Source organism: Penicillium verrucosum (genome assembly GCF_028828655.1).
Source record: "Penicillium verrucosum strain IBT 35672 chromosome Unknown utg000002l_segment0_segment0, whole genome shotgun sequence".
In the NCBI taxonomy this organism is placed as follows: domain Eukaryota; kingdom Fungi; phylum Ascomycota; class Eurotiomycetes; order Eurotiales; family Aspergillaceae; genus Penicillium; species Penicillium verrucosum.
In genome coordinates this window covers 2,029,174-2,050,988 of record NW_026643211.1, presented here as the reverse complement: position 1 = coordinate 2,050,988, position 21,815 = coordinate 2,029,174, and the positions used below count along the sequence as shown (strand labels likewise).

The window sequence follows — 21,815 nt, the reverse complement described above, 5'->3', positions numbered from 1 at the left end:
AAAATATCATGAGCTTATAGGCAGCTGGGAGCCTAATGAAAGACTGTTTGATCCATTCCTAGAAACGCTGCGATGTATCTATAGACCATATGGGGTTTAACAAACAAAAGAGCATCAGAAGTTGCGCAAAGAGTAAACATCGAAATCCATGATGTACAATGATATAATCGACCAAGGAACACACATTGTGAGCTGTTACAATCTACAGTCTACTGTGGAAGGCCATGCACATATGTATATCATGTAGGCAGTGGATTCCAGGGCCTTCAAGCCCATAAAATCACCTATGGAGGGCTACACTAGCTCCCGCTGGAGAGCACAAGCAAGTCAAATCAAAAACAAATAGAAATGGCGAATGGAAATTGCTCAAAGTTCACGCCAGCATCCCCATGCATCGCAAGAAAAGAAGTAAGACGAAGGAGAATCGTTAAGCAACAGGACTTGGTTTGGGGCCTGCTCCCCCATAATGACCAACCACTCTGTCACCCCCCGAACTATTCATCGGGGTTATACAAATTCTGATTGAGAATTTTTGTCATGGTGAACATGTGGACTCGATCCTGCTTGAAGACAGCACGCATAGCATCGTCGCATCGGATTTGGCGGCGATCGCTGGGGTCCTGAAGCTCGTTCTCGCGAATGTATTGCCAAACCTTTTTGACGGTTTGGGGTCGCGAAAGCTGTGCGAAATTAGTTAAAAGGGTCCCGATGACCAAGGATCAAGAGAGGTACTCACTGTGGGTTCTCCCAGAAGTGCGGACAGAGGTTCGGAAAGGTTCATAGGTTTCTGCAACCGTTAGAATTAATGGAAAGTTTGGGAAATATGCTATAGAAAGACATACATGGAATCCAGTATTTCGGTTGATCTCCTTCTTTGGCTCTTCGCCTGAGCCAATATCTGAATCATCTTCTGCCCTAACCCTCTTCGAGGTCTTGGCTTTGCTCTTCTTCTTCACGGGTGCTGCACGCCGAGTGTTGCCCCCACGAGTGGGTCGCGCGCGCGAATTCTCTTCGGCTTGCAACTTGGCCGCGAACACCGCATCCGCATCGGTATCAGTATCGGCCTTGTGTTTCTTGACAGGCGGTGATGCGCTCGCAGGCTCGGAAGTAGCATCGCTGGAGGCCTGGCGCTTCGCAGGAGAGGAGGAGGGGGGCGGGGAGGGCACCGCAGCTGAAGCTGAATCGCCATCGCGTTGACAATTGCTTGGGGCAGTTTCATCAGGCGACCCGCCCACACCGTTTTGTTCCGCGTAACGATCGAATCGTTCCATGATCAGCTGCTTGATCGTAGACTTTGTGAATGTCAGCCACAGTCCTTCGCCAGTCATCTTGAATGACATCGAAATATAATGCGCCATAAATCTTCGTAACTTGACTGACCTTCATCGGAGTGAGATCATAGCCGACGGTATCCTGAAGACCTTTGCGAATTCGCTTCTCGGAGATTGTGGTGAGGTCGCTTCTGCCCAAAATATCGTCAATTATGGTGACATATTTGTCGCGCAAGTCAGAGGTCACTATTGCGCAAGATCACCAATCAGTTGGGAGGCTTTTTGGAGAACCGGCAAATTGGCGCCGGGGCAAGAGCGAGGTAGCTTACACGACATCGTGTTGCTAGTAGATCACGTAGATCGGCTGCTTATGTTCAGATGTACGAGCTGGGTTGAGATTTGCAATTCGCAATTGAGGATATCGCGGGGTTTGTAAAGGAGTATATGGCCGAGGGAGAGCTCGGAGTTGTCAGGTGGGCTATACTCAAGTCGCACTGGCGCTTAGGAACGGCGGGGCATTGGAGACAGAGAAGGGCCAGGCAAAATAAGCGCAGGGACAGGTAGCTTATAAATGATATGATAGACAAAGACCTGGTCGGTCAAAGAGCTTGGTGCAAGATATGCAGTCTAAAAGAAAAGTGTATCCAATTGAGAGCCTCTAGAAACGTCTATGATGATTGAAAGGCCCGACCTCAAGCTGGGGAAATTGTGACTAAGCAGATGAAGGCTTGTCACGTGGTATTTTGCTCCTAAGGCATCATAAAATCGACAGTTGCTGACTCAGTGCTGAGTCAGTCCACACAAAGAACCCGCTTGGCCGCCGCGATTTGTTTCTGCCCGAAAATCCATCAGCGAATTGCACCGATCTATCTTTGCTCCGAAGCCTCTAGACGCCTTCGGTATACCCATCATGGCGCCCAGTTTCGATAACCTGTCCGAGCAGGATCTCCACGAGGAAGAGGAGGAGGAGATTGATTTCTCCGGTAAGTGCAAGATTTCTCGTGGCTGTGTGCCCCTCTCTCTAACACGTTAGTCCACAGATCTTAAGGAGCAATATGAAGTGAAGGTCGAGGAGGGACTGGATACATTTATCGTCATCGATGGCCTCCCCGTTGTGCCCGAAGATAGCCGACAAAAACTCGTCAAGTTCTTATTGAGAAAACTCAACTCCGTCGGCAGCACCTCCGAAGATGCGGTTTTTATGCCCGTTAACGACAAGAAGATGACCGAAGGGTGCGTATTGCATATCCAATGAGGTATGGAGAAATCATGGACGATCTCTAACTGTCATTGGGGCGATATAGGTTCGCATTTGTGGAATATGAAACCCCGGAAATGGCCGTTGCCGCCGTCAAGCAGTTGCACGGCGTCCCTCTCGATAAGAAGCACATTATGGCCGTCAACAAGTTGATGGATATCGAGCGTTATGGTCGTGAAGGTCGCGTCGATGAAGAATACAAGGCACCTGTTCCGGAACCGTTCAAGCAGAAGGAGCACCTGCGCTCGTGGATGGGAGATGCCAGCGCCCGGGATCAATTCGCCCTTTACCGTAACGACAAGGTTGGCGTGTTCTGGAACAACAAGACGAACCCTCCGGAGAATGTTGTGGATCGCGCTCACTGGACACAACTTTTCGTCCAATGGTCCCCCAAGGGTACATTCCTTGCCTCCGTCCACCCCCAGGGTGTCCAACTCTGGGGCGGCGAGTCCTTCTCCAAGCAAAAGCAGTTCCCCCACCCCTTCGTGCAGTTGATCGAGTTCTCCCCGCTTGAGGGTTACTTGACAACGTGGTCAGCACGCCCCATTCAGGTCGAGGAAGGCCAACCCTTATTGACTTACGAGGAGGACGGCAAGAACATCATTGTCTGGGATATCGAGACCGGAAAGCCCCTCCGTTCCTTTGTGTCGCACGATTTGGCTGCCCCTGCCGAGATCGAGGGCGATGTTGCACCTAAGAAGAAGGTGCAGTGGCCTGCCTTCAAGTGGTCCGCGGACGAGAAGTACGTTGCTCGCATGCTCCAAGGCCAATCTCTCTCTATCTACGAACTCCCCAACATGAACCTTCTTGGTCGCACTTCCGTGAAGATTGAGGGTGCTATGGACTTCGAGTGGTCGCCTGCCACCGTTACCCGTGAGGGTATCAAGCAGTACGAGCAATTGCTCTGCTTCTGGACTCCTGAAATCGGCAGCAACCCCGCCCGTGTCGGTATGATGAGCGTTCCCTCAAAGGAGGTTGTCCGCACCCGTAACCTGTTCAACGTTTCCGATGTCAAGTTGCACTGGCAATCACAGGGTGCCTACGTCTGCGTCAAGGTCGACCGTCACTCCAAGTCGAAGAAGTCTATGGCCACTAACTTGGAGATCTTCCGTGTTCGCGAGAAGGGTGTTCCCGTTGAGGTTGTTGACAGTCTCAAGGATACCGTGATTAACTTTGCCTGGGAGCCCAATGGATCCCGATTCGTCGTTATCGCCAACGGCGAGACACCTACTGGTGCCGCCGTCCTCCCTAAGACTTCCGTCTCCTTCTTCGCTCCTGAGAAGAAGGGCTACACCGCCGGCAACTTCAAGCTGGTTCGCACTATTGAGAAGAAGACCAGCAACGGCATCTACTGGTCGCCCAAGGGCCGATTCGTTATTGTCGCCACTGTTCACTCCCAGACCAACTTCGATATGGACTTCTGGGATATGGATTTCGAGGGCGAGAAGATCGAGGCTGAGAAGGATCTCGCAGCCAACCTCCAGCTGATGAAGACCGTTGAGCACTACGGTGTCACCGATGTTGACTGGGACTCCACCGGTCGTTACGTTGTCAGCAGCGCCAGTGTCTGGACTCACTCGGTAAGACTAAACCTAATTCTCTTTTTCAACTACGATTCATAATATTGACCGCATTATAGATGGAGAACGGCTGGAACATGCACACCTTCTCCGGTACTACACTCTCCGAGAACCCCACCGAAAAGTTCAAGCAGTTCCTTTGGCGCCCACGCCCCGCCACTCTCCTCAGCAAGGAGGAGCAGAAGCAAGTGCGCAAGAACCTCCGCGAGTACTCAAAGGAGTTCGACGAGGAAGACAAGTACGCTGTCGACATCGCCAACACCGCCGTTGTCGAGACCCGGAAGCGTGTACTCAGCGAGTGGCTCGCCTGGCTCCGTCGGGAGAAGGAACTCCTCGCCGAAGAGAAGGAGGCCTTCAGCCTCCCCGAGGACGCAGATACACCCACGGCCGCCCAAGACGCGCGCCCGGTTGTCGAAGACCAGGGCGACTCCGTGGTCGAGGAGATTGTGGAGGAGATTATCGAGGAGACCGAGGAGGTCATTGGCTGATGAATCTGTCTGTTCTTTTTTTTTTCGCAAATAATGTGTTTCCTTTTGTTCCTCTTTTCCCCCTGTTTCTCTGCTGGCGTTTCGCGCTTGTGCCCTGAACCCAGCCTTCTGTCCCCTTGTGTTTCTTTTAGGTCCCCTGGGCAAGCCCAGTGAGGATCGGGACATTCCAAAAATCAATAGATCGAGCGGTACGCCTCCCGACCAAATGTGCAATGTGGATAAGCATGAGAGATGGCTACGAAACCAGTTCCTAGCAAAGTTCAACCTTGTATTTGTTTATTTAAATCAGTTAAAAAAGTAAGCTATATCAAGTATAAAGCCCCATCCCGACGCCCACCGTTCCCAATGCTGCCAGCATCATCCCCAATGTTGAGTCCAGCGCGAACCTCATAGCACCTCCTGTAGGCTGACTCTGACTTCCCATGGTAGTAGATGTCGCAGCATTCGGCGATGGTTCCGGCGTAGACGTGGTAGAAGAAGTCTCAGAAGTCGTGGACGAAGAAGACTTGGTTGTAGACGAGTCGTCAACAGCAGGTACCTTCTTTGGCAAGACGTTCTTCCTGAAGTAGGAGTCATGTTGACCCACAACATTTCCAGGGGGTGTATACTCGCAAACAACATACCACCCCTGAGCCCGCTGCTCACCTCGCGCAACCTTCCGCCCTTCCAACCCATCTTGTCCGGATTCATCGGTGCTGAAACGAGGCGCCATCAACACCCCTTCGAAACCATCTTCTTCTAGTGTATCTTCTTCAAAGACATCCTCTTGCACTTCGATCCCGTTATCTCTTTTGGAATTCTTCGTGTACCCGCAGTTGACAGCAGCACACCCAACCTGCGTAGTCGCCTTCCAGACCAACTGAGTGAAATGTCCCGTTTCCTCAGTGAAGCCTGTCGGTTTCCCAAAGTTATACATATCGCGTTCATCGCCCCAGGCGATGACAGCCGCAGAGACATTCTGGTATCCGTATGCGAGGTTCTCGCCGTAGCTACTTTTCTGTAGTAATGTTGGTCATTAATATCTCGTGGTCTTGGGGGATATTTATTGATACATACCGAGTGTTTCCAGATACAGGCTTCTGCCCACTCCCGCGAGTAATCGGCCAGAGTGTTATTCCATTGTAGTGGATTAGCATCGTGATTGGCGCGGTATTCGTTCGTGACTTTTAACATCTCGTCCTTGAACTCGTTGAGGGAGGTGTAGGATGGTGATAGGGGCGCTGTTGGTGCTGGCGCAGGTACTTTCACCGTAGTCCAAACGGTTACTACGTCGGCTTTTGTGCTGAGTATTTGCATGCTGAGGAATACAATGATGGCCAGCCATCGTGTGGATTTGGTGTGATTGTTTCGGTCCATGTTGAAGGATTGGAGTTCTTCTTTTTGACTTGAAGCTGTAGACAAGTGGTCGTTTTAATTGTAGTTTGTTATTGCATGATCTCAGATGGTCTTTTTTTTTTTTTTCTTATTGTCGTTGGTTCAATAGTAGGAGCGCGAGGCTCCGATCCGGTTTGGGACGCGGTCCTGAGCTGTGACGACTGGAGAGCAATGTGGTGATGCAATGATCGTGTATTGTCTATTGTCTTAGGCAGCCATGGTCATTTATTGTGTATATTGTCTTCTCGTAGAAACTGGCACAATGCAGGTGAATAGAAAATCAATCAGATAACCTTCTTCAGAGATCGAAAGACGTACTCTGCACTTGAAAGATGAAGATTCCTAGGGAAGAGATAAAGCCCAAGATTCCATTAATTCTTTCAATTCTTTCAATTCTATTAATTCTATTAATATGTTTTAGAATGCAACCAGACAGACTGTTGGACCAGAGAGTCTCCGTTTCAGACGGTGTTCCAGCAGCCGCCGGTGTTGACGTCAGCAGACTTTTAGGGCTTGGGGTTGCATCGTCCACGATATTCTTTGATCTTTGATCTTTCATCTTTCATATTTGATCTTTGATACTTGATACTTGATATTTGATATTTGATATTTGATATTTGATATTTCATTCATCTTGGCCATTTTATCTGTGCTGCTAGACTATCCGGTTTCATCTCATTTCGCTTTCTTTCGTCTCATGAAACTAAAAATTGGAGTCATGGATGTTCAATTTCTACCCTAGGGATTAAATTATGGGATGTAGAAACAAATACTTATCTGAGATCTACAACATTGTATGTATAACTCTTGTCTCCACAAGCCGAAGTGAGCTTAGAGACTCCACTGCCAAAATTTAGACCAAGGCCCAGTTCAAACCAACTAGACCATAGGAACAAAGTTGCCCTGGTCATCCTTTCCACCTTGCTCACCCGGCCGCGGGACTTTGCCTCCCCGCTTCGGAATGAGGGCACACAAAAATGTCACGCCAAAGAGCGCAATTCCCATGGCCCAACTGCCATGTAGACCATTAAGGTAGGAGCGTCGCGCACCAAGAAGCGCTGAGCCCGAGAAGACTTCTTCAAGCCCGCTTGAACCGGCAGCAATGACCTCCTCAGGATTGATACCCTTCATGTATTTGGGTATATTTTTCAGAAGTAGGTTGTTCATGATCGAATCCGTGGAGCCGACACCATAAGCGGCCGAGATGAACTGGAAGACTATATGAATTGGTCAGTGGGTTGTCAGTTGGTATCTTGAATACATTTGGACGTACATAGAACAGTCGCCATGGTAATGGCCTGGTCATCTATTGAGCTCAATGCTCCTGCTACAACAACAGGGATCTGAACTGAGAGTCCGGTGCCTGTACCGTACAGAATTTGATATCCGATAATAGGGCCCAGACCGGATGTCAGATCGAAGGTGTAGATCAAGCCCGCGCCGATAGTGGCTAGTATACTGCCGGCTAGCAAAAATGGCTGGTAGTATCCGACCTTGGTGACAATAGCAGATGATAGGAAAGTTGCGATTGCTTTCTGTCTATTAGTACAAGTCCCGCTGAGTATAAATGCAAGGAGACCGGAACTGACATGTTGAGAGAATGGTTGGGATGTTTTTTATCCCGCTAGCCATGGGAGAGTCTCCATTAATGGCCTGGAAATAGATTGGAAGGTTATAGATCAACGAGAAGTTGGCGGCATTGAGGCTGATTCTGTCAGATGTTGTTCTCGAGGCTTGACCGTGGCGCAAAAGAGAGCAGAACTCACAAAAAGATAAAGGCACAGCAGGCGCCGATATTCCTATTCGCCAATAGTCGCGGAACCATCAGCGCACGGTCTTGCTGCCACCACTCGATACCGAGGAAGGCACCGGTCAGGACAACCCATAAAACAAGACAAGTGATGACGGAGCCGTCGCTCCACGGTTTCGTGACTCCTCCCCATTGTAGGGCCAGAAAAAAGCAGATCAAACCTGCCAGCAAGACTACCAGACCGATGAAGTCGAACTGTTGCAGTTTCTCCTTCAGTGGCTTTCCCATCCCAGATTTGGCCTGGTCAGGGGTGCGGAAGAAGAAAAGCAAGACCCCGGCAGCCACGCCACCGATGGGAAGGTTAATGTAGAAGCACCAACGCCATGTAACATGCTGCGAAAAGGCGCCTCCCAGCAGAGGTCCTGCAATACTCGCTACACTGAATGTAGACCCCAGCAAGCCAATGAGTATGGGGACTTTCTTTGGGGGCGCAATGAAAGCTGCAATGGTGTAGCACCCGCCAGTGAGACCGGCTCCCCCATGCCCTGGATGGCCCGTCCGACAATCAATGCAGTACTGTTTGGCGCCAAAGCGCAGACCAAACTTCCAATCTCGAATATGCCAATGGCCGCCAGAAAAGAGCCGCGCAGGGAGAAGCCCTTGTATACATGACCCCAGGCGGATTGGAAAGCGGCAAGTGTCAAAAAGAAGGAACTGCCGTACCATCCGATATCTTCCATGCTATTGAACTGGGTTGTGATCTTCGGGATGGCAGTGGAGATAATACTCTTGACTTAGAGTTAGCAGGGTGTCTTGGAGATTTTTCATGATTCGGGTACTTGCCATATCAAGGGCGACCTGAAATCTCGAAGTTAGCTCGGTATTAGTATCTATAAGAGTATGCTATGGAACTTACCAGGAACATGCTCAGCATCAATGCGATGACAATTATGACCAAAATTGGTCCCGATGGGTACTTAACCGGTGCCAGTTCATCTTGAGACTCAGAGGGCGTATCGGTTCTTTCCTCTTTGTCTGTAACCAGGTTCGAGTTTGTCACCAACATGGTTTTCAGTGAATGTAGCGATGCACAATAAATAGTAGCCAGGAGGATAGCAAAATAATGTTGAAGTAGCAAGGAATCTCTGTTAAATACACACTGAGCTTCAAGCTGTGAGAGAAAGAAAAGTACCCGATGTTTTACTATATAGGGGTCAAAAAAGTACCCGATTGGACCAATTCTGATTAGAAACATAGCAAGGTCACCAGCCTCAGTATAATTCGACAAAATGCGAGGAGATTGGAGGAGAGTGGGAATGGCCTAGAATCCAGTTGAGTAACCGGACCTTCCTGCAGACCAAATTTGGCTAAAGGATAGCAGCATCAACTCTCCAACTTCGGTTATGAGTGCTTTCTTTCAGAACGCCGGCAACAATCCCTGTGATCCTTTTGAAGAATCCGAAATTCAATGCCTCGTGAATGAACACGTCCAGATGGCTGTCAATGTTAGTTCGGTGGATGAAGTACATGCCAGCCTTGACTTTTTCCGTGAGCACAATGTCCGAATCATAATCAAAAATACAGGACATGAGTACATGGGGAAATCGGCACCGGCACGCGGGACATTGCCATCGTCTGAAGTGATCCCAAACTATCAAAGTCAAAACCACAACGGTAGTGCACTTCGCCTTGGTGCAGGTATTATGGGATCGGATGCGGTGAGGGTTGCTCATGCGAACGGGCTGCGCATCGTAGCAGGGTTCTGCCCGAGTGTTGGCATTGCTGGGGGTTACATCCAAGGCGGAGGACATGGTCCATTGAGTTCATCAAATGGGATGGCGGCAGACCAGGCACTGGAGTGGGAGGTTGTGACAGCAGATGACCGACACATAATCGCTTCGCCGACTCAACACACCGAGCTGTACTGGGCTCTCGGCGGGGGCGGTGGGGGTGTTTTTGCATTTGTCATATCTGTCATCGTCCGGGCATTTCCCGATGAGGTACCTGTGGGAGGCGCCAGTATGGTCATATCCCGACAAGATCAGGCCAATGATGATGCCTACTGGGCCTCCTTTGCAGCCTGGCAAGAAGAACTCCCAGCTCTCTTGGGCTACGGGACCACAGCCGGTTATGCCATCTTAAATGACGCTTTTTTTGTGCATCCTATCACAATAGAGGGAATTCAGACTGCTGCCGAGATGGAGACATTGCTCGCCCCACTAAAGTCACGGCTCGATGACATGCACATACGGTACACATTGCGGGTCAGCTCTGAGGGCAACTTCTACACCCATTACCGCAAATACCAAGGACCCTTGCCTTGGGGCTTTCGCGTGCGGAGCAGATGACCCGGGTGGTTGGACCGGCGCTAAAGAGACACGCAGGGGTTGGGCCAGCAGTTGGGTCGTACATGAACGAAGCCGATTTCCAATTGGAGGGCTGGCAAGTCGAGTTTTATGGGGCCCACTGGGATATTCTGAGTGGAGTGAAATATCGATGGGACCCCGAAGGATTGTTCTGGGCACCATTTGGCGTGGGTAGTGAAAAGTGGAGGTTGGAGAAGGGGGGCCGGTTGTGTAAAGTCGTCAGTTAATTAAATAGTACCATCAAGACATAAGTGTAACGACGCGATAATATATGTATGTAGCAGAACGAATAAAAATGAAGAACGCTCATTTTCATACTCTGGGATGGAGTAGAGGAGGGTACTTCTAGATCCCCCTAGAGCAACGGTGCCATGTCAAGCTGATGCCACGTGACTTCTCTCATTTCTCTATTAGTCTCTCCTGGATAGTTCCTTTCTCTCCTCGCGCACTACAGATACTATTTCAGGCCTTTGCTTCTACGGTAGTCTCTAGATCCTCTGGTCTCACAGCCCATGCACATAAAACTGAGGAACAAAGCACAACCGGATACATTGGGCTACACCTTACCGAGTTGGGGGCCCAGAACATATTTGTCAGCAGTCATGAGCCCTGAAGGTCGCAGCTTGGGGACCATTGACCTGGTATCTCCCGAGGTCTCTATGAAACTTGACTGAGCGTCGTTATAAATCACCCGATGCTGTTGTTCTAGTCCAATCATGTCTTCCCAGGCACGACTTCGCACGTCGTGCGACGCCTGCCAATCCTTGAAAATCAAATGCAGCCAAAACAAGCCCGAGTGTGACCGCTGTATGAAGCACGGACTCCATTGTGTATATAGCCCACTCCGTCGCATGGGAAGACCTAGAAAGCGAGATGCTTCGTCCCAGAGTGCTCAATTTCCGCGTGGAGATTTGGATGCCCAACCTGCCCAGACAGAGGATACGGCGCCTCTAGCCACGGAAGGAGAGGATGTTATGAGCCAGTGGCCCGATTCAACCATCGCGATCTCATTATCTTTGGCTGATTCTATGCATGATACTCCATTCGCATCTGACGCAGCTGATCGACTGGCGAGCTCTGTGAGCTGCCCCGGCATAGCCTCCCAGAGAGGTGAGTTGGGCAATATATACCAGGATGCATTTATGGAGGACGTCCAATCCTCGATCGACTGTCAACTTCCGTTCTTACCGCGTCAGTTACCCACCGGGGCTCCACCTAGGCGGAACCCGACTGAGTTAAAGAGGAAGAAATTGAGCATGGAAAGTGCCTCTTGGCGAATGACGCAAAGTATTGCTCCGGCCGTTAATACAACGACTTCATATGCGTTCAATGAGCTTTTACCTTTCTCAAGTCCTCCAGAAGCAGCCATGGAACGGCGCCTCAGCCTCCAGAATTCCCAGTCGGAATTGCCAGAGCTTCTAAATAGAAACACAACTGACACCGCCAATTGTACTGGCAACTCACAGTCCACTAGGCACCATTCAAGGAGGGATGAAGCTTCTGGGGATACGGCTGGACTTCGCGACTCTGATTTTACCAATTTCGCTTCATCCTCAATCTCTCGCCCGGCCATATTCTCATCATCAGACCTATTTGCGGAATCATCAATTCCAGCGAATTCTTCATGGCCTCAAAACTCCTCAATGCGCTCTTCACAGAATTGGAGACAGCCCGACGATCATAGCAGACATACCTCTCTCAGCAATAATCGCGACCGAGAAATCGGCTCGCTCGCCACGCCAAGCAATCGAAATGGTAGTCTCAGTTCACGCAGCACTACCCGACCAGCTTCCGAGTCCGATGGCCCATGCCAGGGTCAATGCTACTTAACTATTCTCCGTCGTCTCGCCTGGCTCGAACATTCTCGTGGCACGGACAAAAAGCTCCTAACAATTGATGTGGTCATGACAGCCGAGCGGGACACTCGCCTACTCAAAGAGCAATTGTTTAAATGTGGTAGAGATGTACCCGAAGACGAGGGATGTCTTTATTCACGGCCTTCCAGCCTGATGGCCTTGAGCTTGCTTGCAGAATGTGTTGTCTCCCTTTTCGAAGATCTCTTTCGCCTAGCAGCGATCTCCGCGCACGAGAGGGAGCGCATTTTCCGAACTGCATGGCCAATAATCTCCAGTCCCATTTCCCCCGGCGGAACGAGGACTTTATCGGCTCATCAGTCTGCTGCTCGCTTTGAGCGCTCTGTACGTGGTGCGTTCGATCGAAATATTACCTGTCCCGTTCCGGAGGCAAACTGTGATCTATTCCTGGGAAAGTTTAGAGTGGGAAGCGAGGCCAAATCACGAGCTATTAGACAGATTTTACGGCGTCGAATCGGGAAACTCTTGGCTACGTTGATCGATATCAGGAGATTTGTCGGGCCCGGAGGTGGTGTTGTACAAGGATCTGCGAAGCAGATCGCCGAAGACCTTTGCCACCGTGTAGAGTCCTTACAAGGAAGAGTCGAATTGGCGGAATAATAGGAACTTGCCCTATTACCATCCCGATGTGGCTGGTTTGGTAACGATATGTTTTTCGTTGATGTAAACATTCCGATTCGCCTGGATCTTGCCAAACTAGTTGTGACTTGTTCAAACATTCAAGACATTCAAGCTAGTATCCGCTCCTTTATTGACACTAGAACAAACATATATGCGACAGCCAAATATGGCCAAATATATGCGCGTCGGGTACTTTCGAACATCGTTGATTGGACAGAAAAGTACCCAGCGAATAACCTTGGAAGAATTGGAAAGTAGCCGATGGATGAATAATATGGGAAAAGGACCCCAGGAGATATAAATAAGTGCCCGACCAAAACCCGAGGTCCCTTTTTGTGTCTTGGGCCATTCTTTGTTATGGTCCTCTAGTCAACCCCCTGGCCCCCGGCTCCTGTACCGAATACTCTTTATGGTGGCGTGTATCCAAATCGACGTCTGCCGCAATCCCAGAGCATATATGCGTACCATTCATATTCCTCAGAAGCACATAGGTGGCCTAAAGCATTAATTGTTATTGATCGGCAAGGTAATGGTCAGTTAGTTAGCGTTGCCAACTTTGAGGTCAGTTTCCTTTGTATCAAACCCTTCAATTCCCAGTAGTGCGAGGTAGTGCGATACAAACCTGCCTTTATAACAATGTTAACGAACGGAATTTTCAGACAAGCGGGACAGCTTTCAACTGTTCGCTCGGAACACTCCAATTATGCAGCGCTGTCAACCCCAGCAGCCTTGCAACTGTCTCGACCGGACAGCCCAAGCCCTCAATTGCTTCCCAGACATCTCGACTATATATTCACTAGACACCCATCAAATGTCTCTAGATGAAGTCCTCTCCATCGGGACAGCTTTGGTCGAGCACTGGGAACTATTGCATGGCTGCCCCGTAACAGAGACGCATCTGGACGCGCAAATGCTACAAACAATGATAGATGCCGTGGTAAAGACACTCACGCTGTACGAGGTAGCGGTTGGGTCAATCCTCGGAGGCTGGGGAGAGAACCAGGAACCTAACGGTGTGGGTATTGGTATGTGAATCCTCAGCCCGACATGATCCACTCAACTTAGTGGCGGGGCTAACGGGGGTGGCTTAGACAAATCCAACAATCCACCCAGCACTCACAACGGAAGCAGGGACAGATCAGTGGAAACCAAGCCTGCAGTAATTGTAACTGAGGCAACGGCACATTTGGGCAATATGCAGCTAGATACTCATGAAATGACGGTTGTCGCGCGCGAGGCTTTGCGTCATGCTACCATGCGCTTGGGGGAGATGCTGCATGATATCGAAGAGGATATGAGTATTTTGCGGGATCGAGCAAATCCATCGCAAAGGAATGATAACCATGTGGGGGAGGTGAGACAGGTTATGTCTCGGTTGCTCCGAATTTTGGGAAGAATCAACAGTAACGATGGTAACATGAACGAAGAGTGAAAATAGATAGAAATCAGCCCTCACCGTGATGATCCGGATGAATTCCGACCAGGAAGATGGCTAGGACAAACCAACATCTTTTCGAAATACCTCGTGCCTTTCGGAGATGTATTTGGCTTTGGCTCATGTTTTTCGATTTGGAACTTTTCGAGACTGAAAGGAATGCGAGCAGTTAGATATATTTGTACATCAATCGCTGTCTATATATACTCATATGAGTCTACTCTCCCTAGGAGAACAGTCCGTGTCGATATGCATGTCCGCATCGTAGGTAAAGTATAAGCCACTCGCTATGCAATTCCCGGGGGTATCGGTAGTCTCCATAGTCTCCATAGTCTCCATTTACATCACATTGCAACCAATTCCATACATAGCTCGTTCCACATCCCGCTTGACGAGGTACCAGTCAGCTCGGCGCTCAGCAAATTCATAAACCTCTTCCACACGCCAAATCCCATGGAACCGATCCGCATCGGCGATGACATTCGCCAGTTCCTTGGCGTCGCCAGGGTCGATCAGGTAAATCTGCACAAGCTCACGGAATGCCGTGAAATAGAGAAGGAGCTCATTGTTTCGCAATGTTTGAATATACTTGAAATAGTGGTTCATGTCGCTAGGAAGCCAAGTCAGCTTGGAATTCTGCGCAGTGGAAGATCCAAATACATACCTGATCAACTTGAGTGATCCCTCCACACTGACGCGCTGTCGCTTGAGGTGTTTACAGAGAGCGGAAAATAGGCGGAGCCCGACCTCTTGATTAAACACGTCCAGTGTGCTCTTGTCCGTGCTCCCGACTAGCATCTGCGTATGCGATGAAACCACGTCGACGACGGCGATGGCAACTTCGCTAACGCCTACGTCCATGGTCTGTCGGTGTGGATCTGAGGAAACACCCGGGTTAAAATCAGTGGCTAGTTGTCGCGTTGCCAGAATGTAGTCCACCTCTTCCATGAGAACGTCAATTCCCTTATTCAGGCCAGCTGCGACACGTTCATCCAGCATCTGTTCGAACCGTTTCTTTTCTTTATTGGCAGGGTCCACAAAATCGTTTCTATCAGTCAATCTCATGGCGATCAACTCCTGCTCGTAGAATACATCCATCATTTGCAGGATCAAATCGCCGACGTTGACCAGTTCCAGAAAAGTGACCAGGGGCTCAACCCCAGATTGGTCACGCTCCCCTTGTTCGCGGGGTCGATAGTTGGATAGATGACTGACAGCCTTATCAAATCCAACAATAACGTGCTGGTGTCCCAATATACGTAGCAGCGTCACGAAGATTGCTTCACATTGTTGCTTCGTTGCAAGACCATACTCGCCGCCAAGTCGCACAAATTGAGCGGCTCGCTCCAGGCTGGACTTGGCGGAATGAACGAGATCAAGTGCAATTTCGATGCTAAACAATGAGCGGATACCCTCCATCTTCGTCTTCATGATGGCCGCTTTTGCTGCCAGCTCTGTGGTTGGAACTTCCTCGACGGCCACTGGGGCAGGCGAGGATATTGTCGAAAATCGATTGGTATTTTTGGATGGGGATGGTTGCGACGGATTTGGGCTGTTTGGCTCCGTGTCTACTTTCGATTCTTCGCTTGATTTGGCACTTGAAAAGCTCGGTAGGATGTTTACCGGCATCATGATCACTTTCTTGAAAGAAGTAAGGAAGTCTCGTTTGTCGGCTTGGCGGTTGATATTTGACATCAAGAAAGACTCTGTCGAAGCCGCTTGTTCAGAGAGATGACGGTCCCATTCATTCACTGTAAATTCACAGGCCTTCTTGAAAAAATCAAGCTCTTCTGCCAAATACAGATCGAGGTGTGGCTCATAAATCTTGATCACAACATTATCAAGATAGTCGTCGAATTTAGCATCAGAGCCTCGTATGGGAAGCAGAGACTCCGATAGGTTCATGCATTGGACAAAGGTCCCCGAGATTGCAGTGAGATATGACTTGATGTTGATACGATGCAGCTCATCGAATATTGCCGTGAGGAAAGGAGACAACACATCTTGGCCGACTTTTGTCATAAAGGTTGATGTGACGTCTAAAGCTGAGGGAAAGACACGGTTCATAATGGATATTTCATCGTTGAAGGCGACACTAAGCCGAGTGAAGAAAGCCTGCGTCTGCTCCATTTTGACCTGGCCCGTTGAACCGTCAATGCAGGAAGCGACGTTTCCCAGGTCAGACTTCCGAGTCATCAGGTGATTGTGATGGATGAAGAGGTTCACGGCAGCTTGCCCACCGTTGAGTGTCCATAAAATGTGTGCGTATTTCCGCATGGTCCCGTCAATATCGTCTGTTTCATACCCCTGGCGGAACTCCTTCAGCGCAGCAGTCTCAAACATCGAGATTGTACCCTCTAAACGGTCAACCCGCTCGTCCCATCCTTGCGTCATATCAGATTTGGAGAACATTAGCAATTGTGCCAGTATCTGCGCCTGGGCCTGGGGATCTTTGTATTTCGTGAAAACCAAGTTTTCCAACGATGGTCCAGTTCGCGCGATGTCCTCATAAAACGGTGCCAGGGCGGCATGTATCTTGCCATATTCCTGACGCGCCTCGCCCCGGATTGACCTGACATTTTTCAACACTGTCAGGGCGGGTTCATCCAGGAGATCCTGTAACATATCGGGCTGCGACACGGTATTCACTAATTCAATCTTATCGAATCCATCGGATATTGCTTTCAGGTCATTGGAAGGGTCATCGCCAACAGTGATCGCAGGGATTGGTCCATCGCCCACCTCAGCCTCCTCCTGCTGCTCGACGACCTCCATGTTGGCAACTGTCCCAAATACCACCTCAGCATGCTTTCTAGCATCTGCTTCATCCCAGCATCCAATTCGTTTCAACCTGTGGACCCATCGAGTGTCATCATACGCCATCTCGTGCATGAGCTTGCAGGACCGTGCTGCTCGGATCAAATCAACGGGGCCGACGTAGTCGAGAATAGAGGATACGATCTCTGTTTGTCTTCCTGTCAGCAAGTTTCCCCCCGCCACCGCATCTCTCTATCTCACGCACCTGCTGGAAGAGCAGCTCTGGAGATGTCTTCCATTGATGCCATGCGCAGCGAGGCCAGCACATCTCTGCGTGGCCGAGCAGCGGCCGTGGGCCCTTTTTTTGCACCTGGCATATTGTGTTCCTGGGCTCTTCATCGGAAGACAAGGTACTCGTGGGGAGCTCTGGATTTGGGGCAGCCTCGGACTCGCTCCAAGCTGTTCCGCGGGGTTGTGGGGGTGGTCCGGTCTCGATATCAAGCAGACACAGCGTCTTCGGGGTATATTTGGCGTCAAATTCTCATGCAGGCATCTCCACATCCGACCACTTATTTCCTAACTGCAAACCAGGAACCACATTCCAATACTGCACGATCACGCACGGACAGGGTCCAACGCCGCCGCCTCCCCGGGCTGGCAAAATGTACACCGCTCCATCGTATACATTGGGTACATCTGTAACGATATAGACAAATCGAGCTTGCTCCAATTGGAAGAAAATAAGAGGGTTGGATTGTATTTGATTTCTAGGGCTGTAAAAAGCTCAAATACGGTGAAAATACCCATGAGGAGAGTGAGTTACAAAAATTAGAGATGTTTGAAACAAGTTGATGACTATAGTTAGTTATATATTCTTTCGGGTTGAGGCTTAACGTAGCACATAATTTCCCAATCATAACTTTTATTTAAACCAATTGGAGGTGTAGATTTAAACAGACAATTGACATTCTTCCTGATGCTATAACAATCGCAACAGAAACCGATAGTTATAGCTAAATATAGCTATAGTTAACTAACTAGTTAGTGAATAGGTACTTAGCTATGTATGGACGTACAAAGAAAACCCCGAGATACCCCGACTATTGAGGAAGATGGTATATATTAGGGAAGATATAGACTAGTGTGATATACATATACATATATACTAGCTAGTAGTTAGCAAGTTGATCTGAAGATCTTCTAACTATATTCGAATAGAAAACTGGTGTTCCGGTGATGCGTGTTTTTCTCGGTGAATCCCGGGATACGCACAACCGGAAGAGGAAAAAAAACGACAACACAGGATTAGAAGAAGATAAAGAAGCTATTGACAGAATGGAATGATTTATTATAATCAACTAGTAAAATTTCCATAGACCAATTCATCGTAAGTCGGCAGAATTGTGATGTTCCGAGAGTCGGTTTTCTAGCGTGGCCGGGAGCCAATCAGAGCAAGGGGGTAATCATCAATGTCAAGTTTCTTCGACTTCGACCTCAACCTCCAGCACCTCTCTCCTGTACCATCCCCCCTCCTCTCCCCACCCACCCCTCTCTCTCGCTTTGGCGATACAGCACCCATTCCCAATCAAATTCAATTGCTTGGGTTAAACTTCGTCATGCTGGGACGTTCCATTCTGCGCGCGTCCAACCGGGCCATCGCCCGCCAGTCCCTCGGGAAGTCCACGGTACGCCCTTACCCCATTGACCTTCACGGAAGAGGACAATCGATTCCTTGAATGTCCTATGGATCATAGAAGGGCTCTGTCGCTAATCTTCAACAGCGTGCCTCTTCCACCGCCGCCGGCGCCGAGGCCGCCAGCTCCCCCTTCTACCTCACACTCACTGCTGCGCTTGCAACTGCCGCCGCCGCCGGTTCCACCGCATGGTACTACCACCTCTATGGCCAGGAGGCCTTCGCCATGACACCTGCTGAGGAGGGGTGAGTGAAATTGCCCAGGAGGATCGCCGTACTTGTTGGCTTCGCCGCAGCCGAGCACTGTGCGATCCATGTTGAGAACAATGGTGGAAGCTAACATGTGATTTTATTCAGACTCCACGCTACTCAGTACCCTTGGGTGCACGAGCGCTTCAACAAGACCTTCGATCACGCCGCGTGAGTGCTCTCCCCCAAAGTCATATTTTTGCTCTCGCCAGCATACCTTGTACTGACCCTGTCCAAGTCTCCGCCGTGGTTTCCAGGTCTACCGTGAGGTTTGCGCCTCCTGCCACTCCCTCACTCGTGTCCCATGGCGCTCAATGGTCGGTACCATGCACACCGTCGACGAGATGAAGGCCTTCGCCGAGGAGCACGAGTACGACACCGAGCCCAACAACGAGGGCAACATCGAGAAGCGCCCCGGCAAGCTCTCTGATTACATTCCCGCTCCCTACCCCAACGAGGAGGCCGCTCGTGCCGCCAACGCTGGTGCTCTCCCCCCGATCTCAGCTTGATCACCAAGGGCCGTCACGGTGGCTGCAACTACATCTTCAACCTGCTCACTGGTTACCCCGATGAGCCTCCCGCTGGTGCTGCCGTCGCCGAAGGCATGAACTTCAACCCTTACTTCCCCGGTACCGGTACGTGACGACAGTTTCATAATTGTTTCTTTTTAGCGTTTCTGACTCTGTGATAGGTATTGCTATGGCCCGTGTCCTGTTCGACGGTGTTGTCGAGTACGAGGACGGTACCCCCGCCACCACCTCCCAGATGGCCAAGGATGTCGTCGAGTTCCTGAACTGGTCCGCCGAGCCCGAGATGGACGAGCGCAAGAAGATGGGTGTCAAGTCCGTTGCCCTCCTGACCGGTCTTTTCGCCATCTCCGTCTGGGTCAAGCGCTACAAGTGGGCCCCTCTCAAGACCCGCAAGATCGTGTACAGCCCCCCGATCGGCCCCCGCCGTTAAATTTGCAGCAAGGCCTTTTTAAGTGGGAAAATGTGAGAGGCTGAAGAGGCCGGTACGACCTGGGGAACCCATACCACATCCCCCGGTTTTGATACAGGTGCTTCAAAGAGGCCTCTCTGTCTCGTCATTTTTTTGTGTCTATCTATTGGTCGCTGCGTCTGTGTTTTGTTAGAACGCTCCCCGAACACCTGTATCTGTATCCTAGATATATTCTTTTTTTCATTTCCTTTCGAAAACTGTGTGCTTCGAGGAGTCATCTGAATTTAATTTCCTTTGTGATTATGACAGATGAGACCATTGCATATCTCTTATGTCTAGAGTTGCGATTATGTCTCGATGTGCATGTCTGTATCATATAGGAATATGATATGGTATGTTCTGTGACTTGGCAATGAGCTGAGTGGTGTACAGTGATCATCTTCTTTTTAATTGTATATGCAAGAATCTACACGGCTATAAAATCCATCAAAAAAGGCCCAGAAGCAACTTCAGGCCTGGGTATCATCTAGAGTCCGCTCCCCATCCCCAAAGACAGGAGCAAAGAAATAGTCATAGCTATTCCACATCCCCGCAAAAGTGATATTGGCCAAAGCCACTAGCCACGGTGGAATACGACCATCAGGACCTGCGAATATCCTGGATGATGCCAAAGTCAGAATCAACCCAGGCGCCCACAGAGCCAGGAATATCACTTTCCCGATCTTCTGGCGCGTAGTTGTAATATGATATGTTTTGATCTGCGCAAGATATTCTTGATAGGAAACAGGCAGATCATGTTCCGCAGCGCCGGTCTTGATCAACCCCAAATAGCGAGCAGAGGGTTGGGCGTAGTTAGGATCTGGTCGGAAATGCAAGCATACGGTATACCACCACGACAGCTTTGAACCACTGGGTAGCAGCGCGACATCGCCGTTCTGGGATAGCGATTTAATGCGAGCATTGTCCGCAGCTGGCGAGATCAGGGTGCGTGCCTTGAAGGATGGTGTGGTAGGGTAATCCGGGACGGGGTCGGAGGGGTTGTAGGATTGAGAGAAGGGATGACAATCGATAACACAGTCGCGGTATCCACGACCACCGCCTTCTGTGGCGATAATCTTCGCGTAGTCGGCTAGTGTGACTTCGTAGACGACTCCAACTAGAGGTTTGTGCCATTGCCGCTTGTCACAACCCGAGATAACCTCCACCTGCTGTATCCGACCCATGAGCGCTGCCTTCTCTGACATATACTCATTGTCCGACACATCCGTCTCGTCATCTTGGAGTTCGGTCTCGTCGTATGCCGGAGGAGAAATATCTCTGTATTGTGTGCCTGCGAAACAGGGCTCTGCATACGGTAATCCGGGAAGATCAAAGGTGAGACGGAGTTCGGGGACAAGCACACAGATCTGCGAGAGTGGTTTGATGCCGCGCACTCCGCGGAAAGTCTTGGAAGCTAGGTTTGACCCGTACGCGAGGTAGAGAACCGTCTCATCCTTCGCAGCGGTTTCCGACACACCAATCCCGTGTTCCTGCTGCGTGGAGATCTGCTCAGGAAGAGTTTCGTCTTGATCGAGGGAAGCGGCGGCGAATGAGGCTCGACGACGTTCAACATTCGTTCTGGGAATAGGGTCTGTGTCGAGTTCGACTTTCGGAGGCTTAACAAGGAAAGGAGGGAGAAGACTTCGAAGCCGATCTAGAGTCTGGGTTGCATTGAACCGGCATCGAGAAGCTGGCATCGCTTCGTCGGCTTGTGGCGATTGTTGTGCCATTGTACAGACCTATAACGCAATATTGGGCGTATGAACGTGAGACCTGTGCCTTACTGGGATAATTAGGCGCAAGTTAACTACTTACAAAGCCTCAGCCGCATCCATGAATTGATGCATTGTCAGCAAACCAGATCGAATGCTGGGGATTATTAATCGCGGATCGCGGAGCGTGCACGGGCCGATCGGATTTTCGATTGAAGATGAATTCATCCTGGTCATCCTGGTCATTCTGGTCATTCTGGTCATTTAATTTTGAGGGTTATGAGAAAGAGAAGGTAAGGATGGCAGTTGAGTTGGATCTTTGAGGAGTATGGGGAAGAATATGGGGAAGAAGGTACTTTTCATATGATCTCAAATTTGTGACAAGCACACAAGTTGAGATAAAAATAGA

The 21,815-nt window shown here is 49.9% G+C and overlaps 12 protein-coding genes across 12 annotated transcripts; 7 read left to right on the top strand and 5 right to left on the bottom strand.

Annotated features, from left to right (window-relative positions):
• Positions 1 to 494: 494 nt before the first annotated feature.
• N7516_006417 (SWIB/MDM2 domain protein) lies at positions 495 to 1,607 on the bottom strand (the record flags this gene model as incomplete). Its single annotated transcript, XM_057219137.1, has 5 exons — positions 495 to 680; positions 737 to 787; positions 843 to 1,292; positions 1,381 to 1,517; positions 1,601 to 1,607. The coding sequence occupies 5 exons, from the start codon at positions 1,605 to 1,607 to the stop codon at positions 495 to 497; spliced, it is 831 nt and encodes a 276-aa protein (XP_057073228.1).
• Positions 1,608 to 2,181: 574 nt separating this feature from the next.
• EifCb (translation initiation factor eIF3 core subunit b) lies at positions 2,182 to 4,597 on the top strand (the record flags this gene model as incomplete). Its single annotated transcript, XM_057219136.1, has 4 exons — positions 2,182 to 2,254; positions 2,312 to 2,504; positions 2,576 to 4,109; positions 4,169 to 4,597. 4 exons carry the CDS (start codon positions 2,182 to 2,184, stop codon positions 4,595 to 4,597), a joined length of 2,229 nt encoding a protein of 742 aa, XP_057073227.1.
• A 307-nt stretch (positions 4,598 to 4,904) lies between these two features.
• N7516_006415 (putative extracellular SCP domain protein Pry1) lies at positions 4,905 to 5,953 on the bottom strand (the record flags this gene model as incomplete). Its single annotated transcript, XM_057219135.1, has 2 exons — positions 4,905 to 5,594; positions 5,654 to 5,953. The coding sequence occupies 2 exons, from the start codon at positions 5,951 to 5,953 to the stop codon at positions 4,905 to 4,907; spliced, it is 990 nt and encodes a 329-aa protein (XP_057073226.1).
• Positions 5,954 to 6,850: 897 nt separating this feature from the next.
• N7516_006414 (MDR family MFS transporter) lies at positions 6,851 to 8,787 on the bottom strand (the record flags this gene model as incomplete). Its single annotated transcript, XM_057219134.1, is given in 6 exon segments — positions 6,851 to 7,188; positions 7,245 to 7,502; positions 7,561 to 7,676; positions 7,738 to 8,221; positions 8,239 to 8,509; positions 8,638 to 8,787. 6 exon segments carry the CDS (start codon positions 8,785 to 8,787, stop codon positions 6,851 to 6,853), a joined length of 1,617 nt encoding a protein of 538 aa, XP_057073225.1.
• A 337-nt stretch (positions 8,788 to 9,124) lies between these two features.
• N7516_006413 (long-chain-fatty-acid-CoA ligase) lies at positions 9,125 to 10,069 on the top strand (the record flags this gene model as incomplete). Its single annotated transcript, XM_057219133.1, has 1 exon — positions 9,125 to 10,069. One exon carries the CDS (start codon positions 9,125 to 9,127, stop codon positions 10,067 to 10,069), a length of 945 nt encoding a protein of 314 aa, XP_057073224.1.
• Positions 10,070 to 10,938: 869 nt separating this feature from the next.
• N7516_006412 (uncharacterized protein) lies at positions 10,939 to 12,561 on the top strand (the record flags this gene model as incomplete). The annotated part of the gene is made up of 1 exon (XM_057219132.1): positions 10,939 to 12,561. The coding sequence occupies one exon, from the start codon at positions 10,939 to 10,941 to the stop codon at positions 12,559 to 12,561; it is 1,623 nt and encodes a 540-aa protein (XP_057073223.1).
• A 689-nt stretch (positions 12,562 to 13,250) lies between these two features.
• N7516_006411 (uncharacterized protein) lies at positions 13,251 to 13,745 on the top strand (the record flags this gene model as incomplete). The annotated part of the gene is made up of 2 exons (XM_057219131.1): positions 13,251 to 13,607; positions 13,696 to 13,745. The coding sequence occupies exons 1-2, from the start codon at positions 13,286 to 13,288 to the stop codon at positions 13,743 to 13,745; spliced, it is 372 nt and encodes a 123-aa protein (XP_057073222.1). The 5' UTR covers positions 13,251 to 13,285.
• Positions 13,746 to 13,777: 32 nt separating this feature from the next.
• N7516_006410 (uncharacterized protein) lies at positions 13,778 to 14,014 on the top strand (the record flags this gene model as incomplete). The annotated part of the gene is made up of 1 exon (XM_057219130.1): positions 13,778 to 14,014. The coding sequence occupies one exon, from the start codon at positions 13,778 to 13,780 to the stop codon at positions 14,012 to 14,014; it is 237 nt and encodes a 78-aa protein (XP_057073221.1).
• Positions 14,015 to 14,356: 342 nt separating this feature from the next.
• N7516_006409 (uncharacterized protein) lies at positions 14,357 to 17,151 on the bottom strand (the record flags this gene model as incomplete). The annotated part of the gene is made up of 3 exons (XM_057219129.1): positions 14,357 to 14,627; positions 14,682 to 16,980; positions 17,040 to 17,151. 3 exons carry the CDS (start codon positions 17,149 to 17,151, stop codon positions 14,357 to 14,359), a joined length of 2,682 nt encoding a protein of 893 aa, XP_057073220.1.
• A 1,031-nt stretch (positions 17,152 to 18,182) lies between these two features.
• Positions 18,183 to 19,225, top strand: N7516_006408 (Cytochrome c1 transmembrane anchor C-terminal; the record flags this gene model as incomplete). Its single annotated transcript, XM_057219128.1, has 4 exons — positions 18,183 to 18,459; positions 18,556 to 18,713; positions 18,825 to 18,887; positions 18,955 to 19,225. Exons 1-4 carry the CDS (start codon positions 18,244 to 18,246, stop codon positions 19,223 to 19,225), a joined length of 708 nt encoding a protein of 235 aa, XP_057073219.1. The 5' UTR covers positions 18,183 to 18,243.
• Positions 19,226 to 19,320: 95 nt separating this feature from the next.
• Positions 19,321 to 19,676, top strand: N7516_006407 (uncharacterized protein; the record flags this gene model as incomplete). Its single annotated transcript, XM_057219127.1, has 2 exons — positions 19,321 to 19,351; positions 19,408 to 19,676. The coding sequence occupies 2 exons, from the start codon at positions 19,321 to 19,323 to the stop codon at positions 19,674 to 19,676; spliced, it is 300 nt and encodes a 99-aa protein (XP_057073218.1).
• A 488-nt stretch (positions 19,677 to 20,164) lies between these two features.
• On the bottom strand, positions 20,165 to 21,424 carry N7516_006406 (uncharacterized protein; the record flags this gene model as incomplete). Its single annotated transcript, XM_057219126.1, has 1 exon — positions 20,165 to 21,424. The coding sequence occupies one exon, from the start codon at positions 21,422 to 21,424 to the stop codon at positions 20,165 to 20,167; it is 1,260 nt and encodes a 419-aa protein (XP_057073217.1).
• Between the last annotated feature and the right edge of the window lie 391 nt (positions 21,425 to 21,815).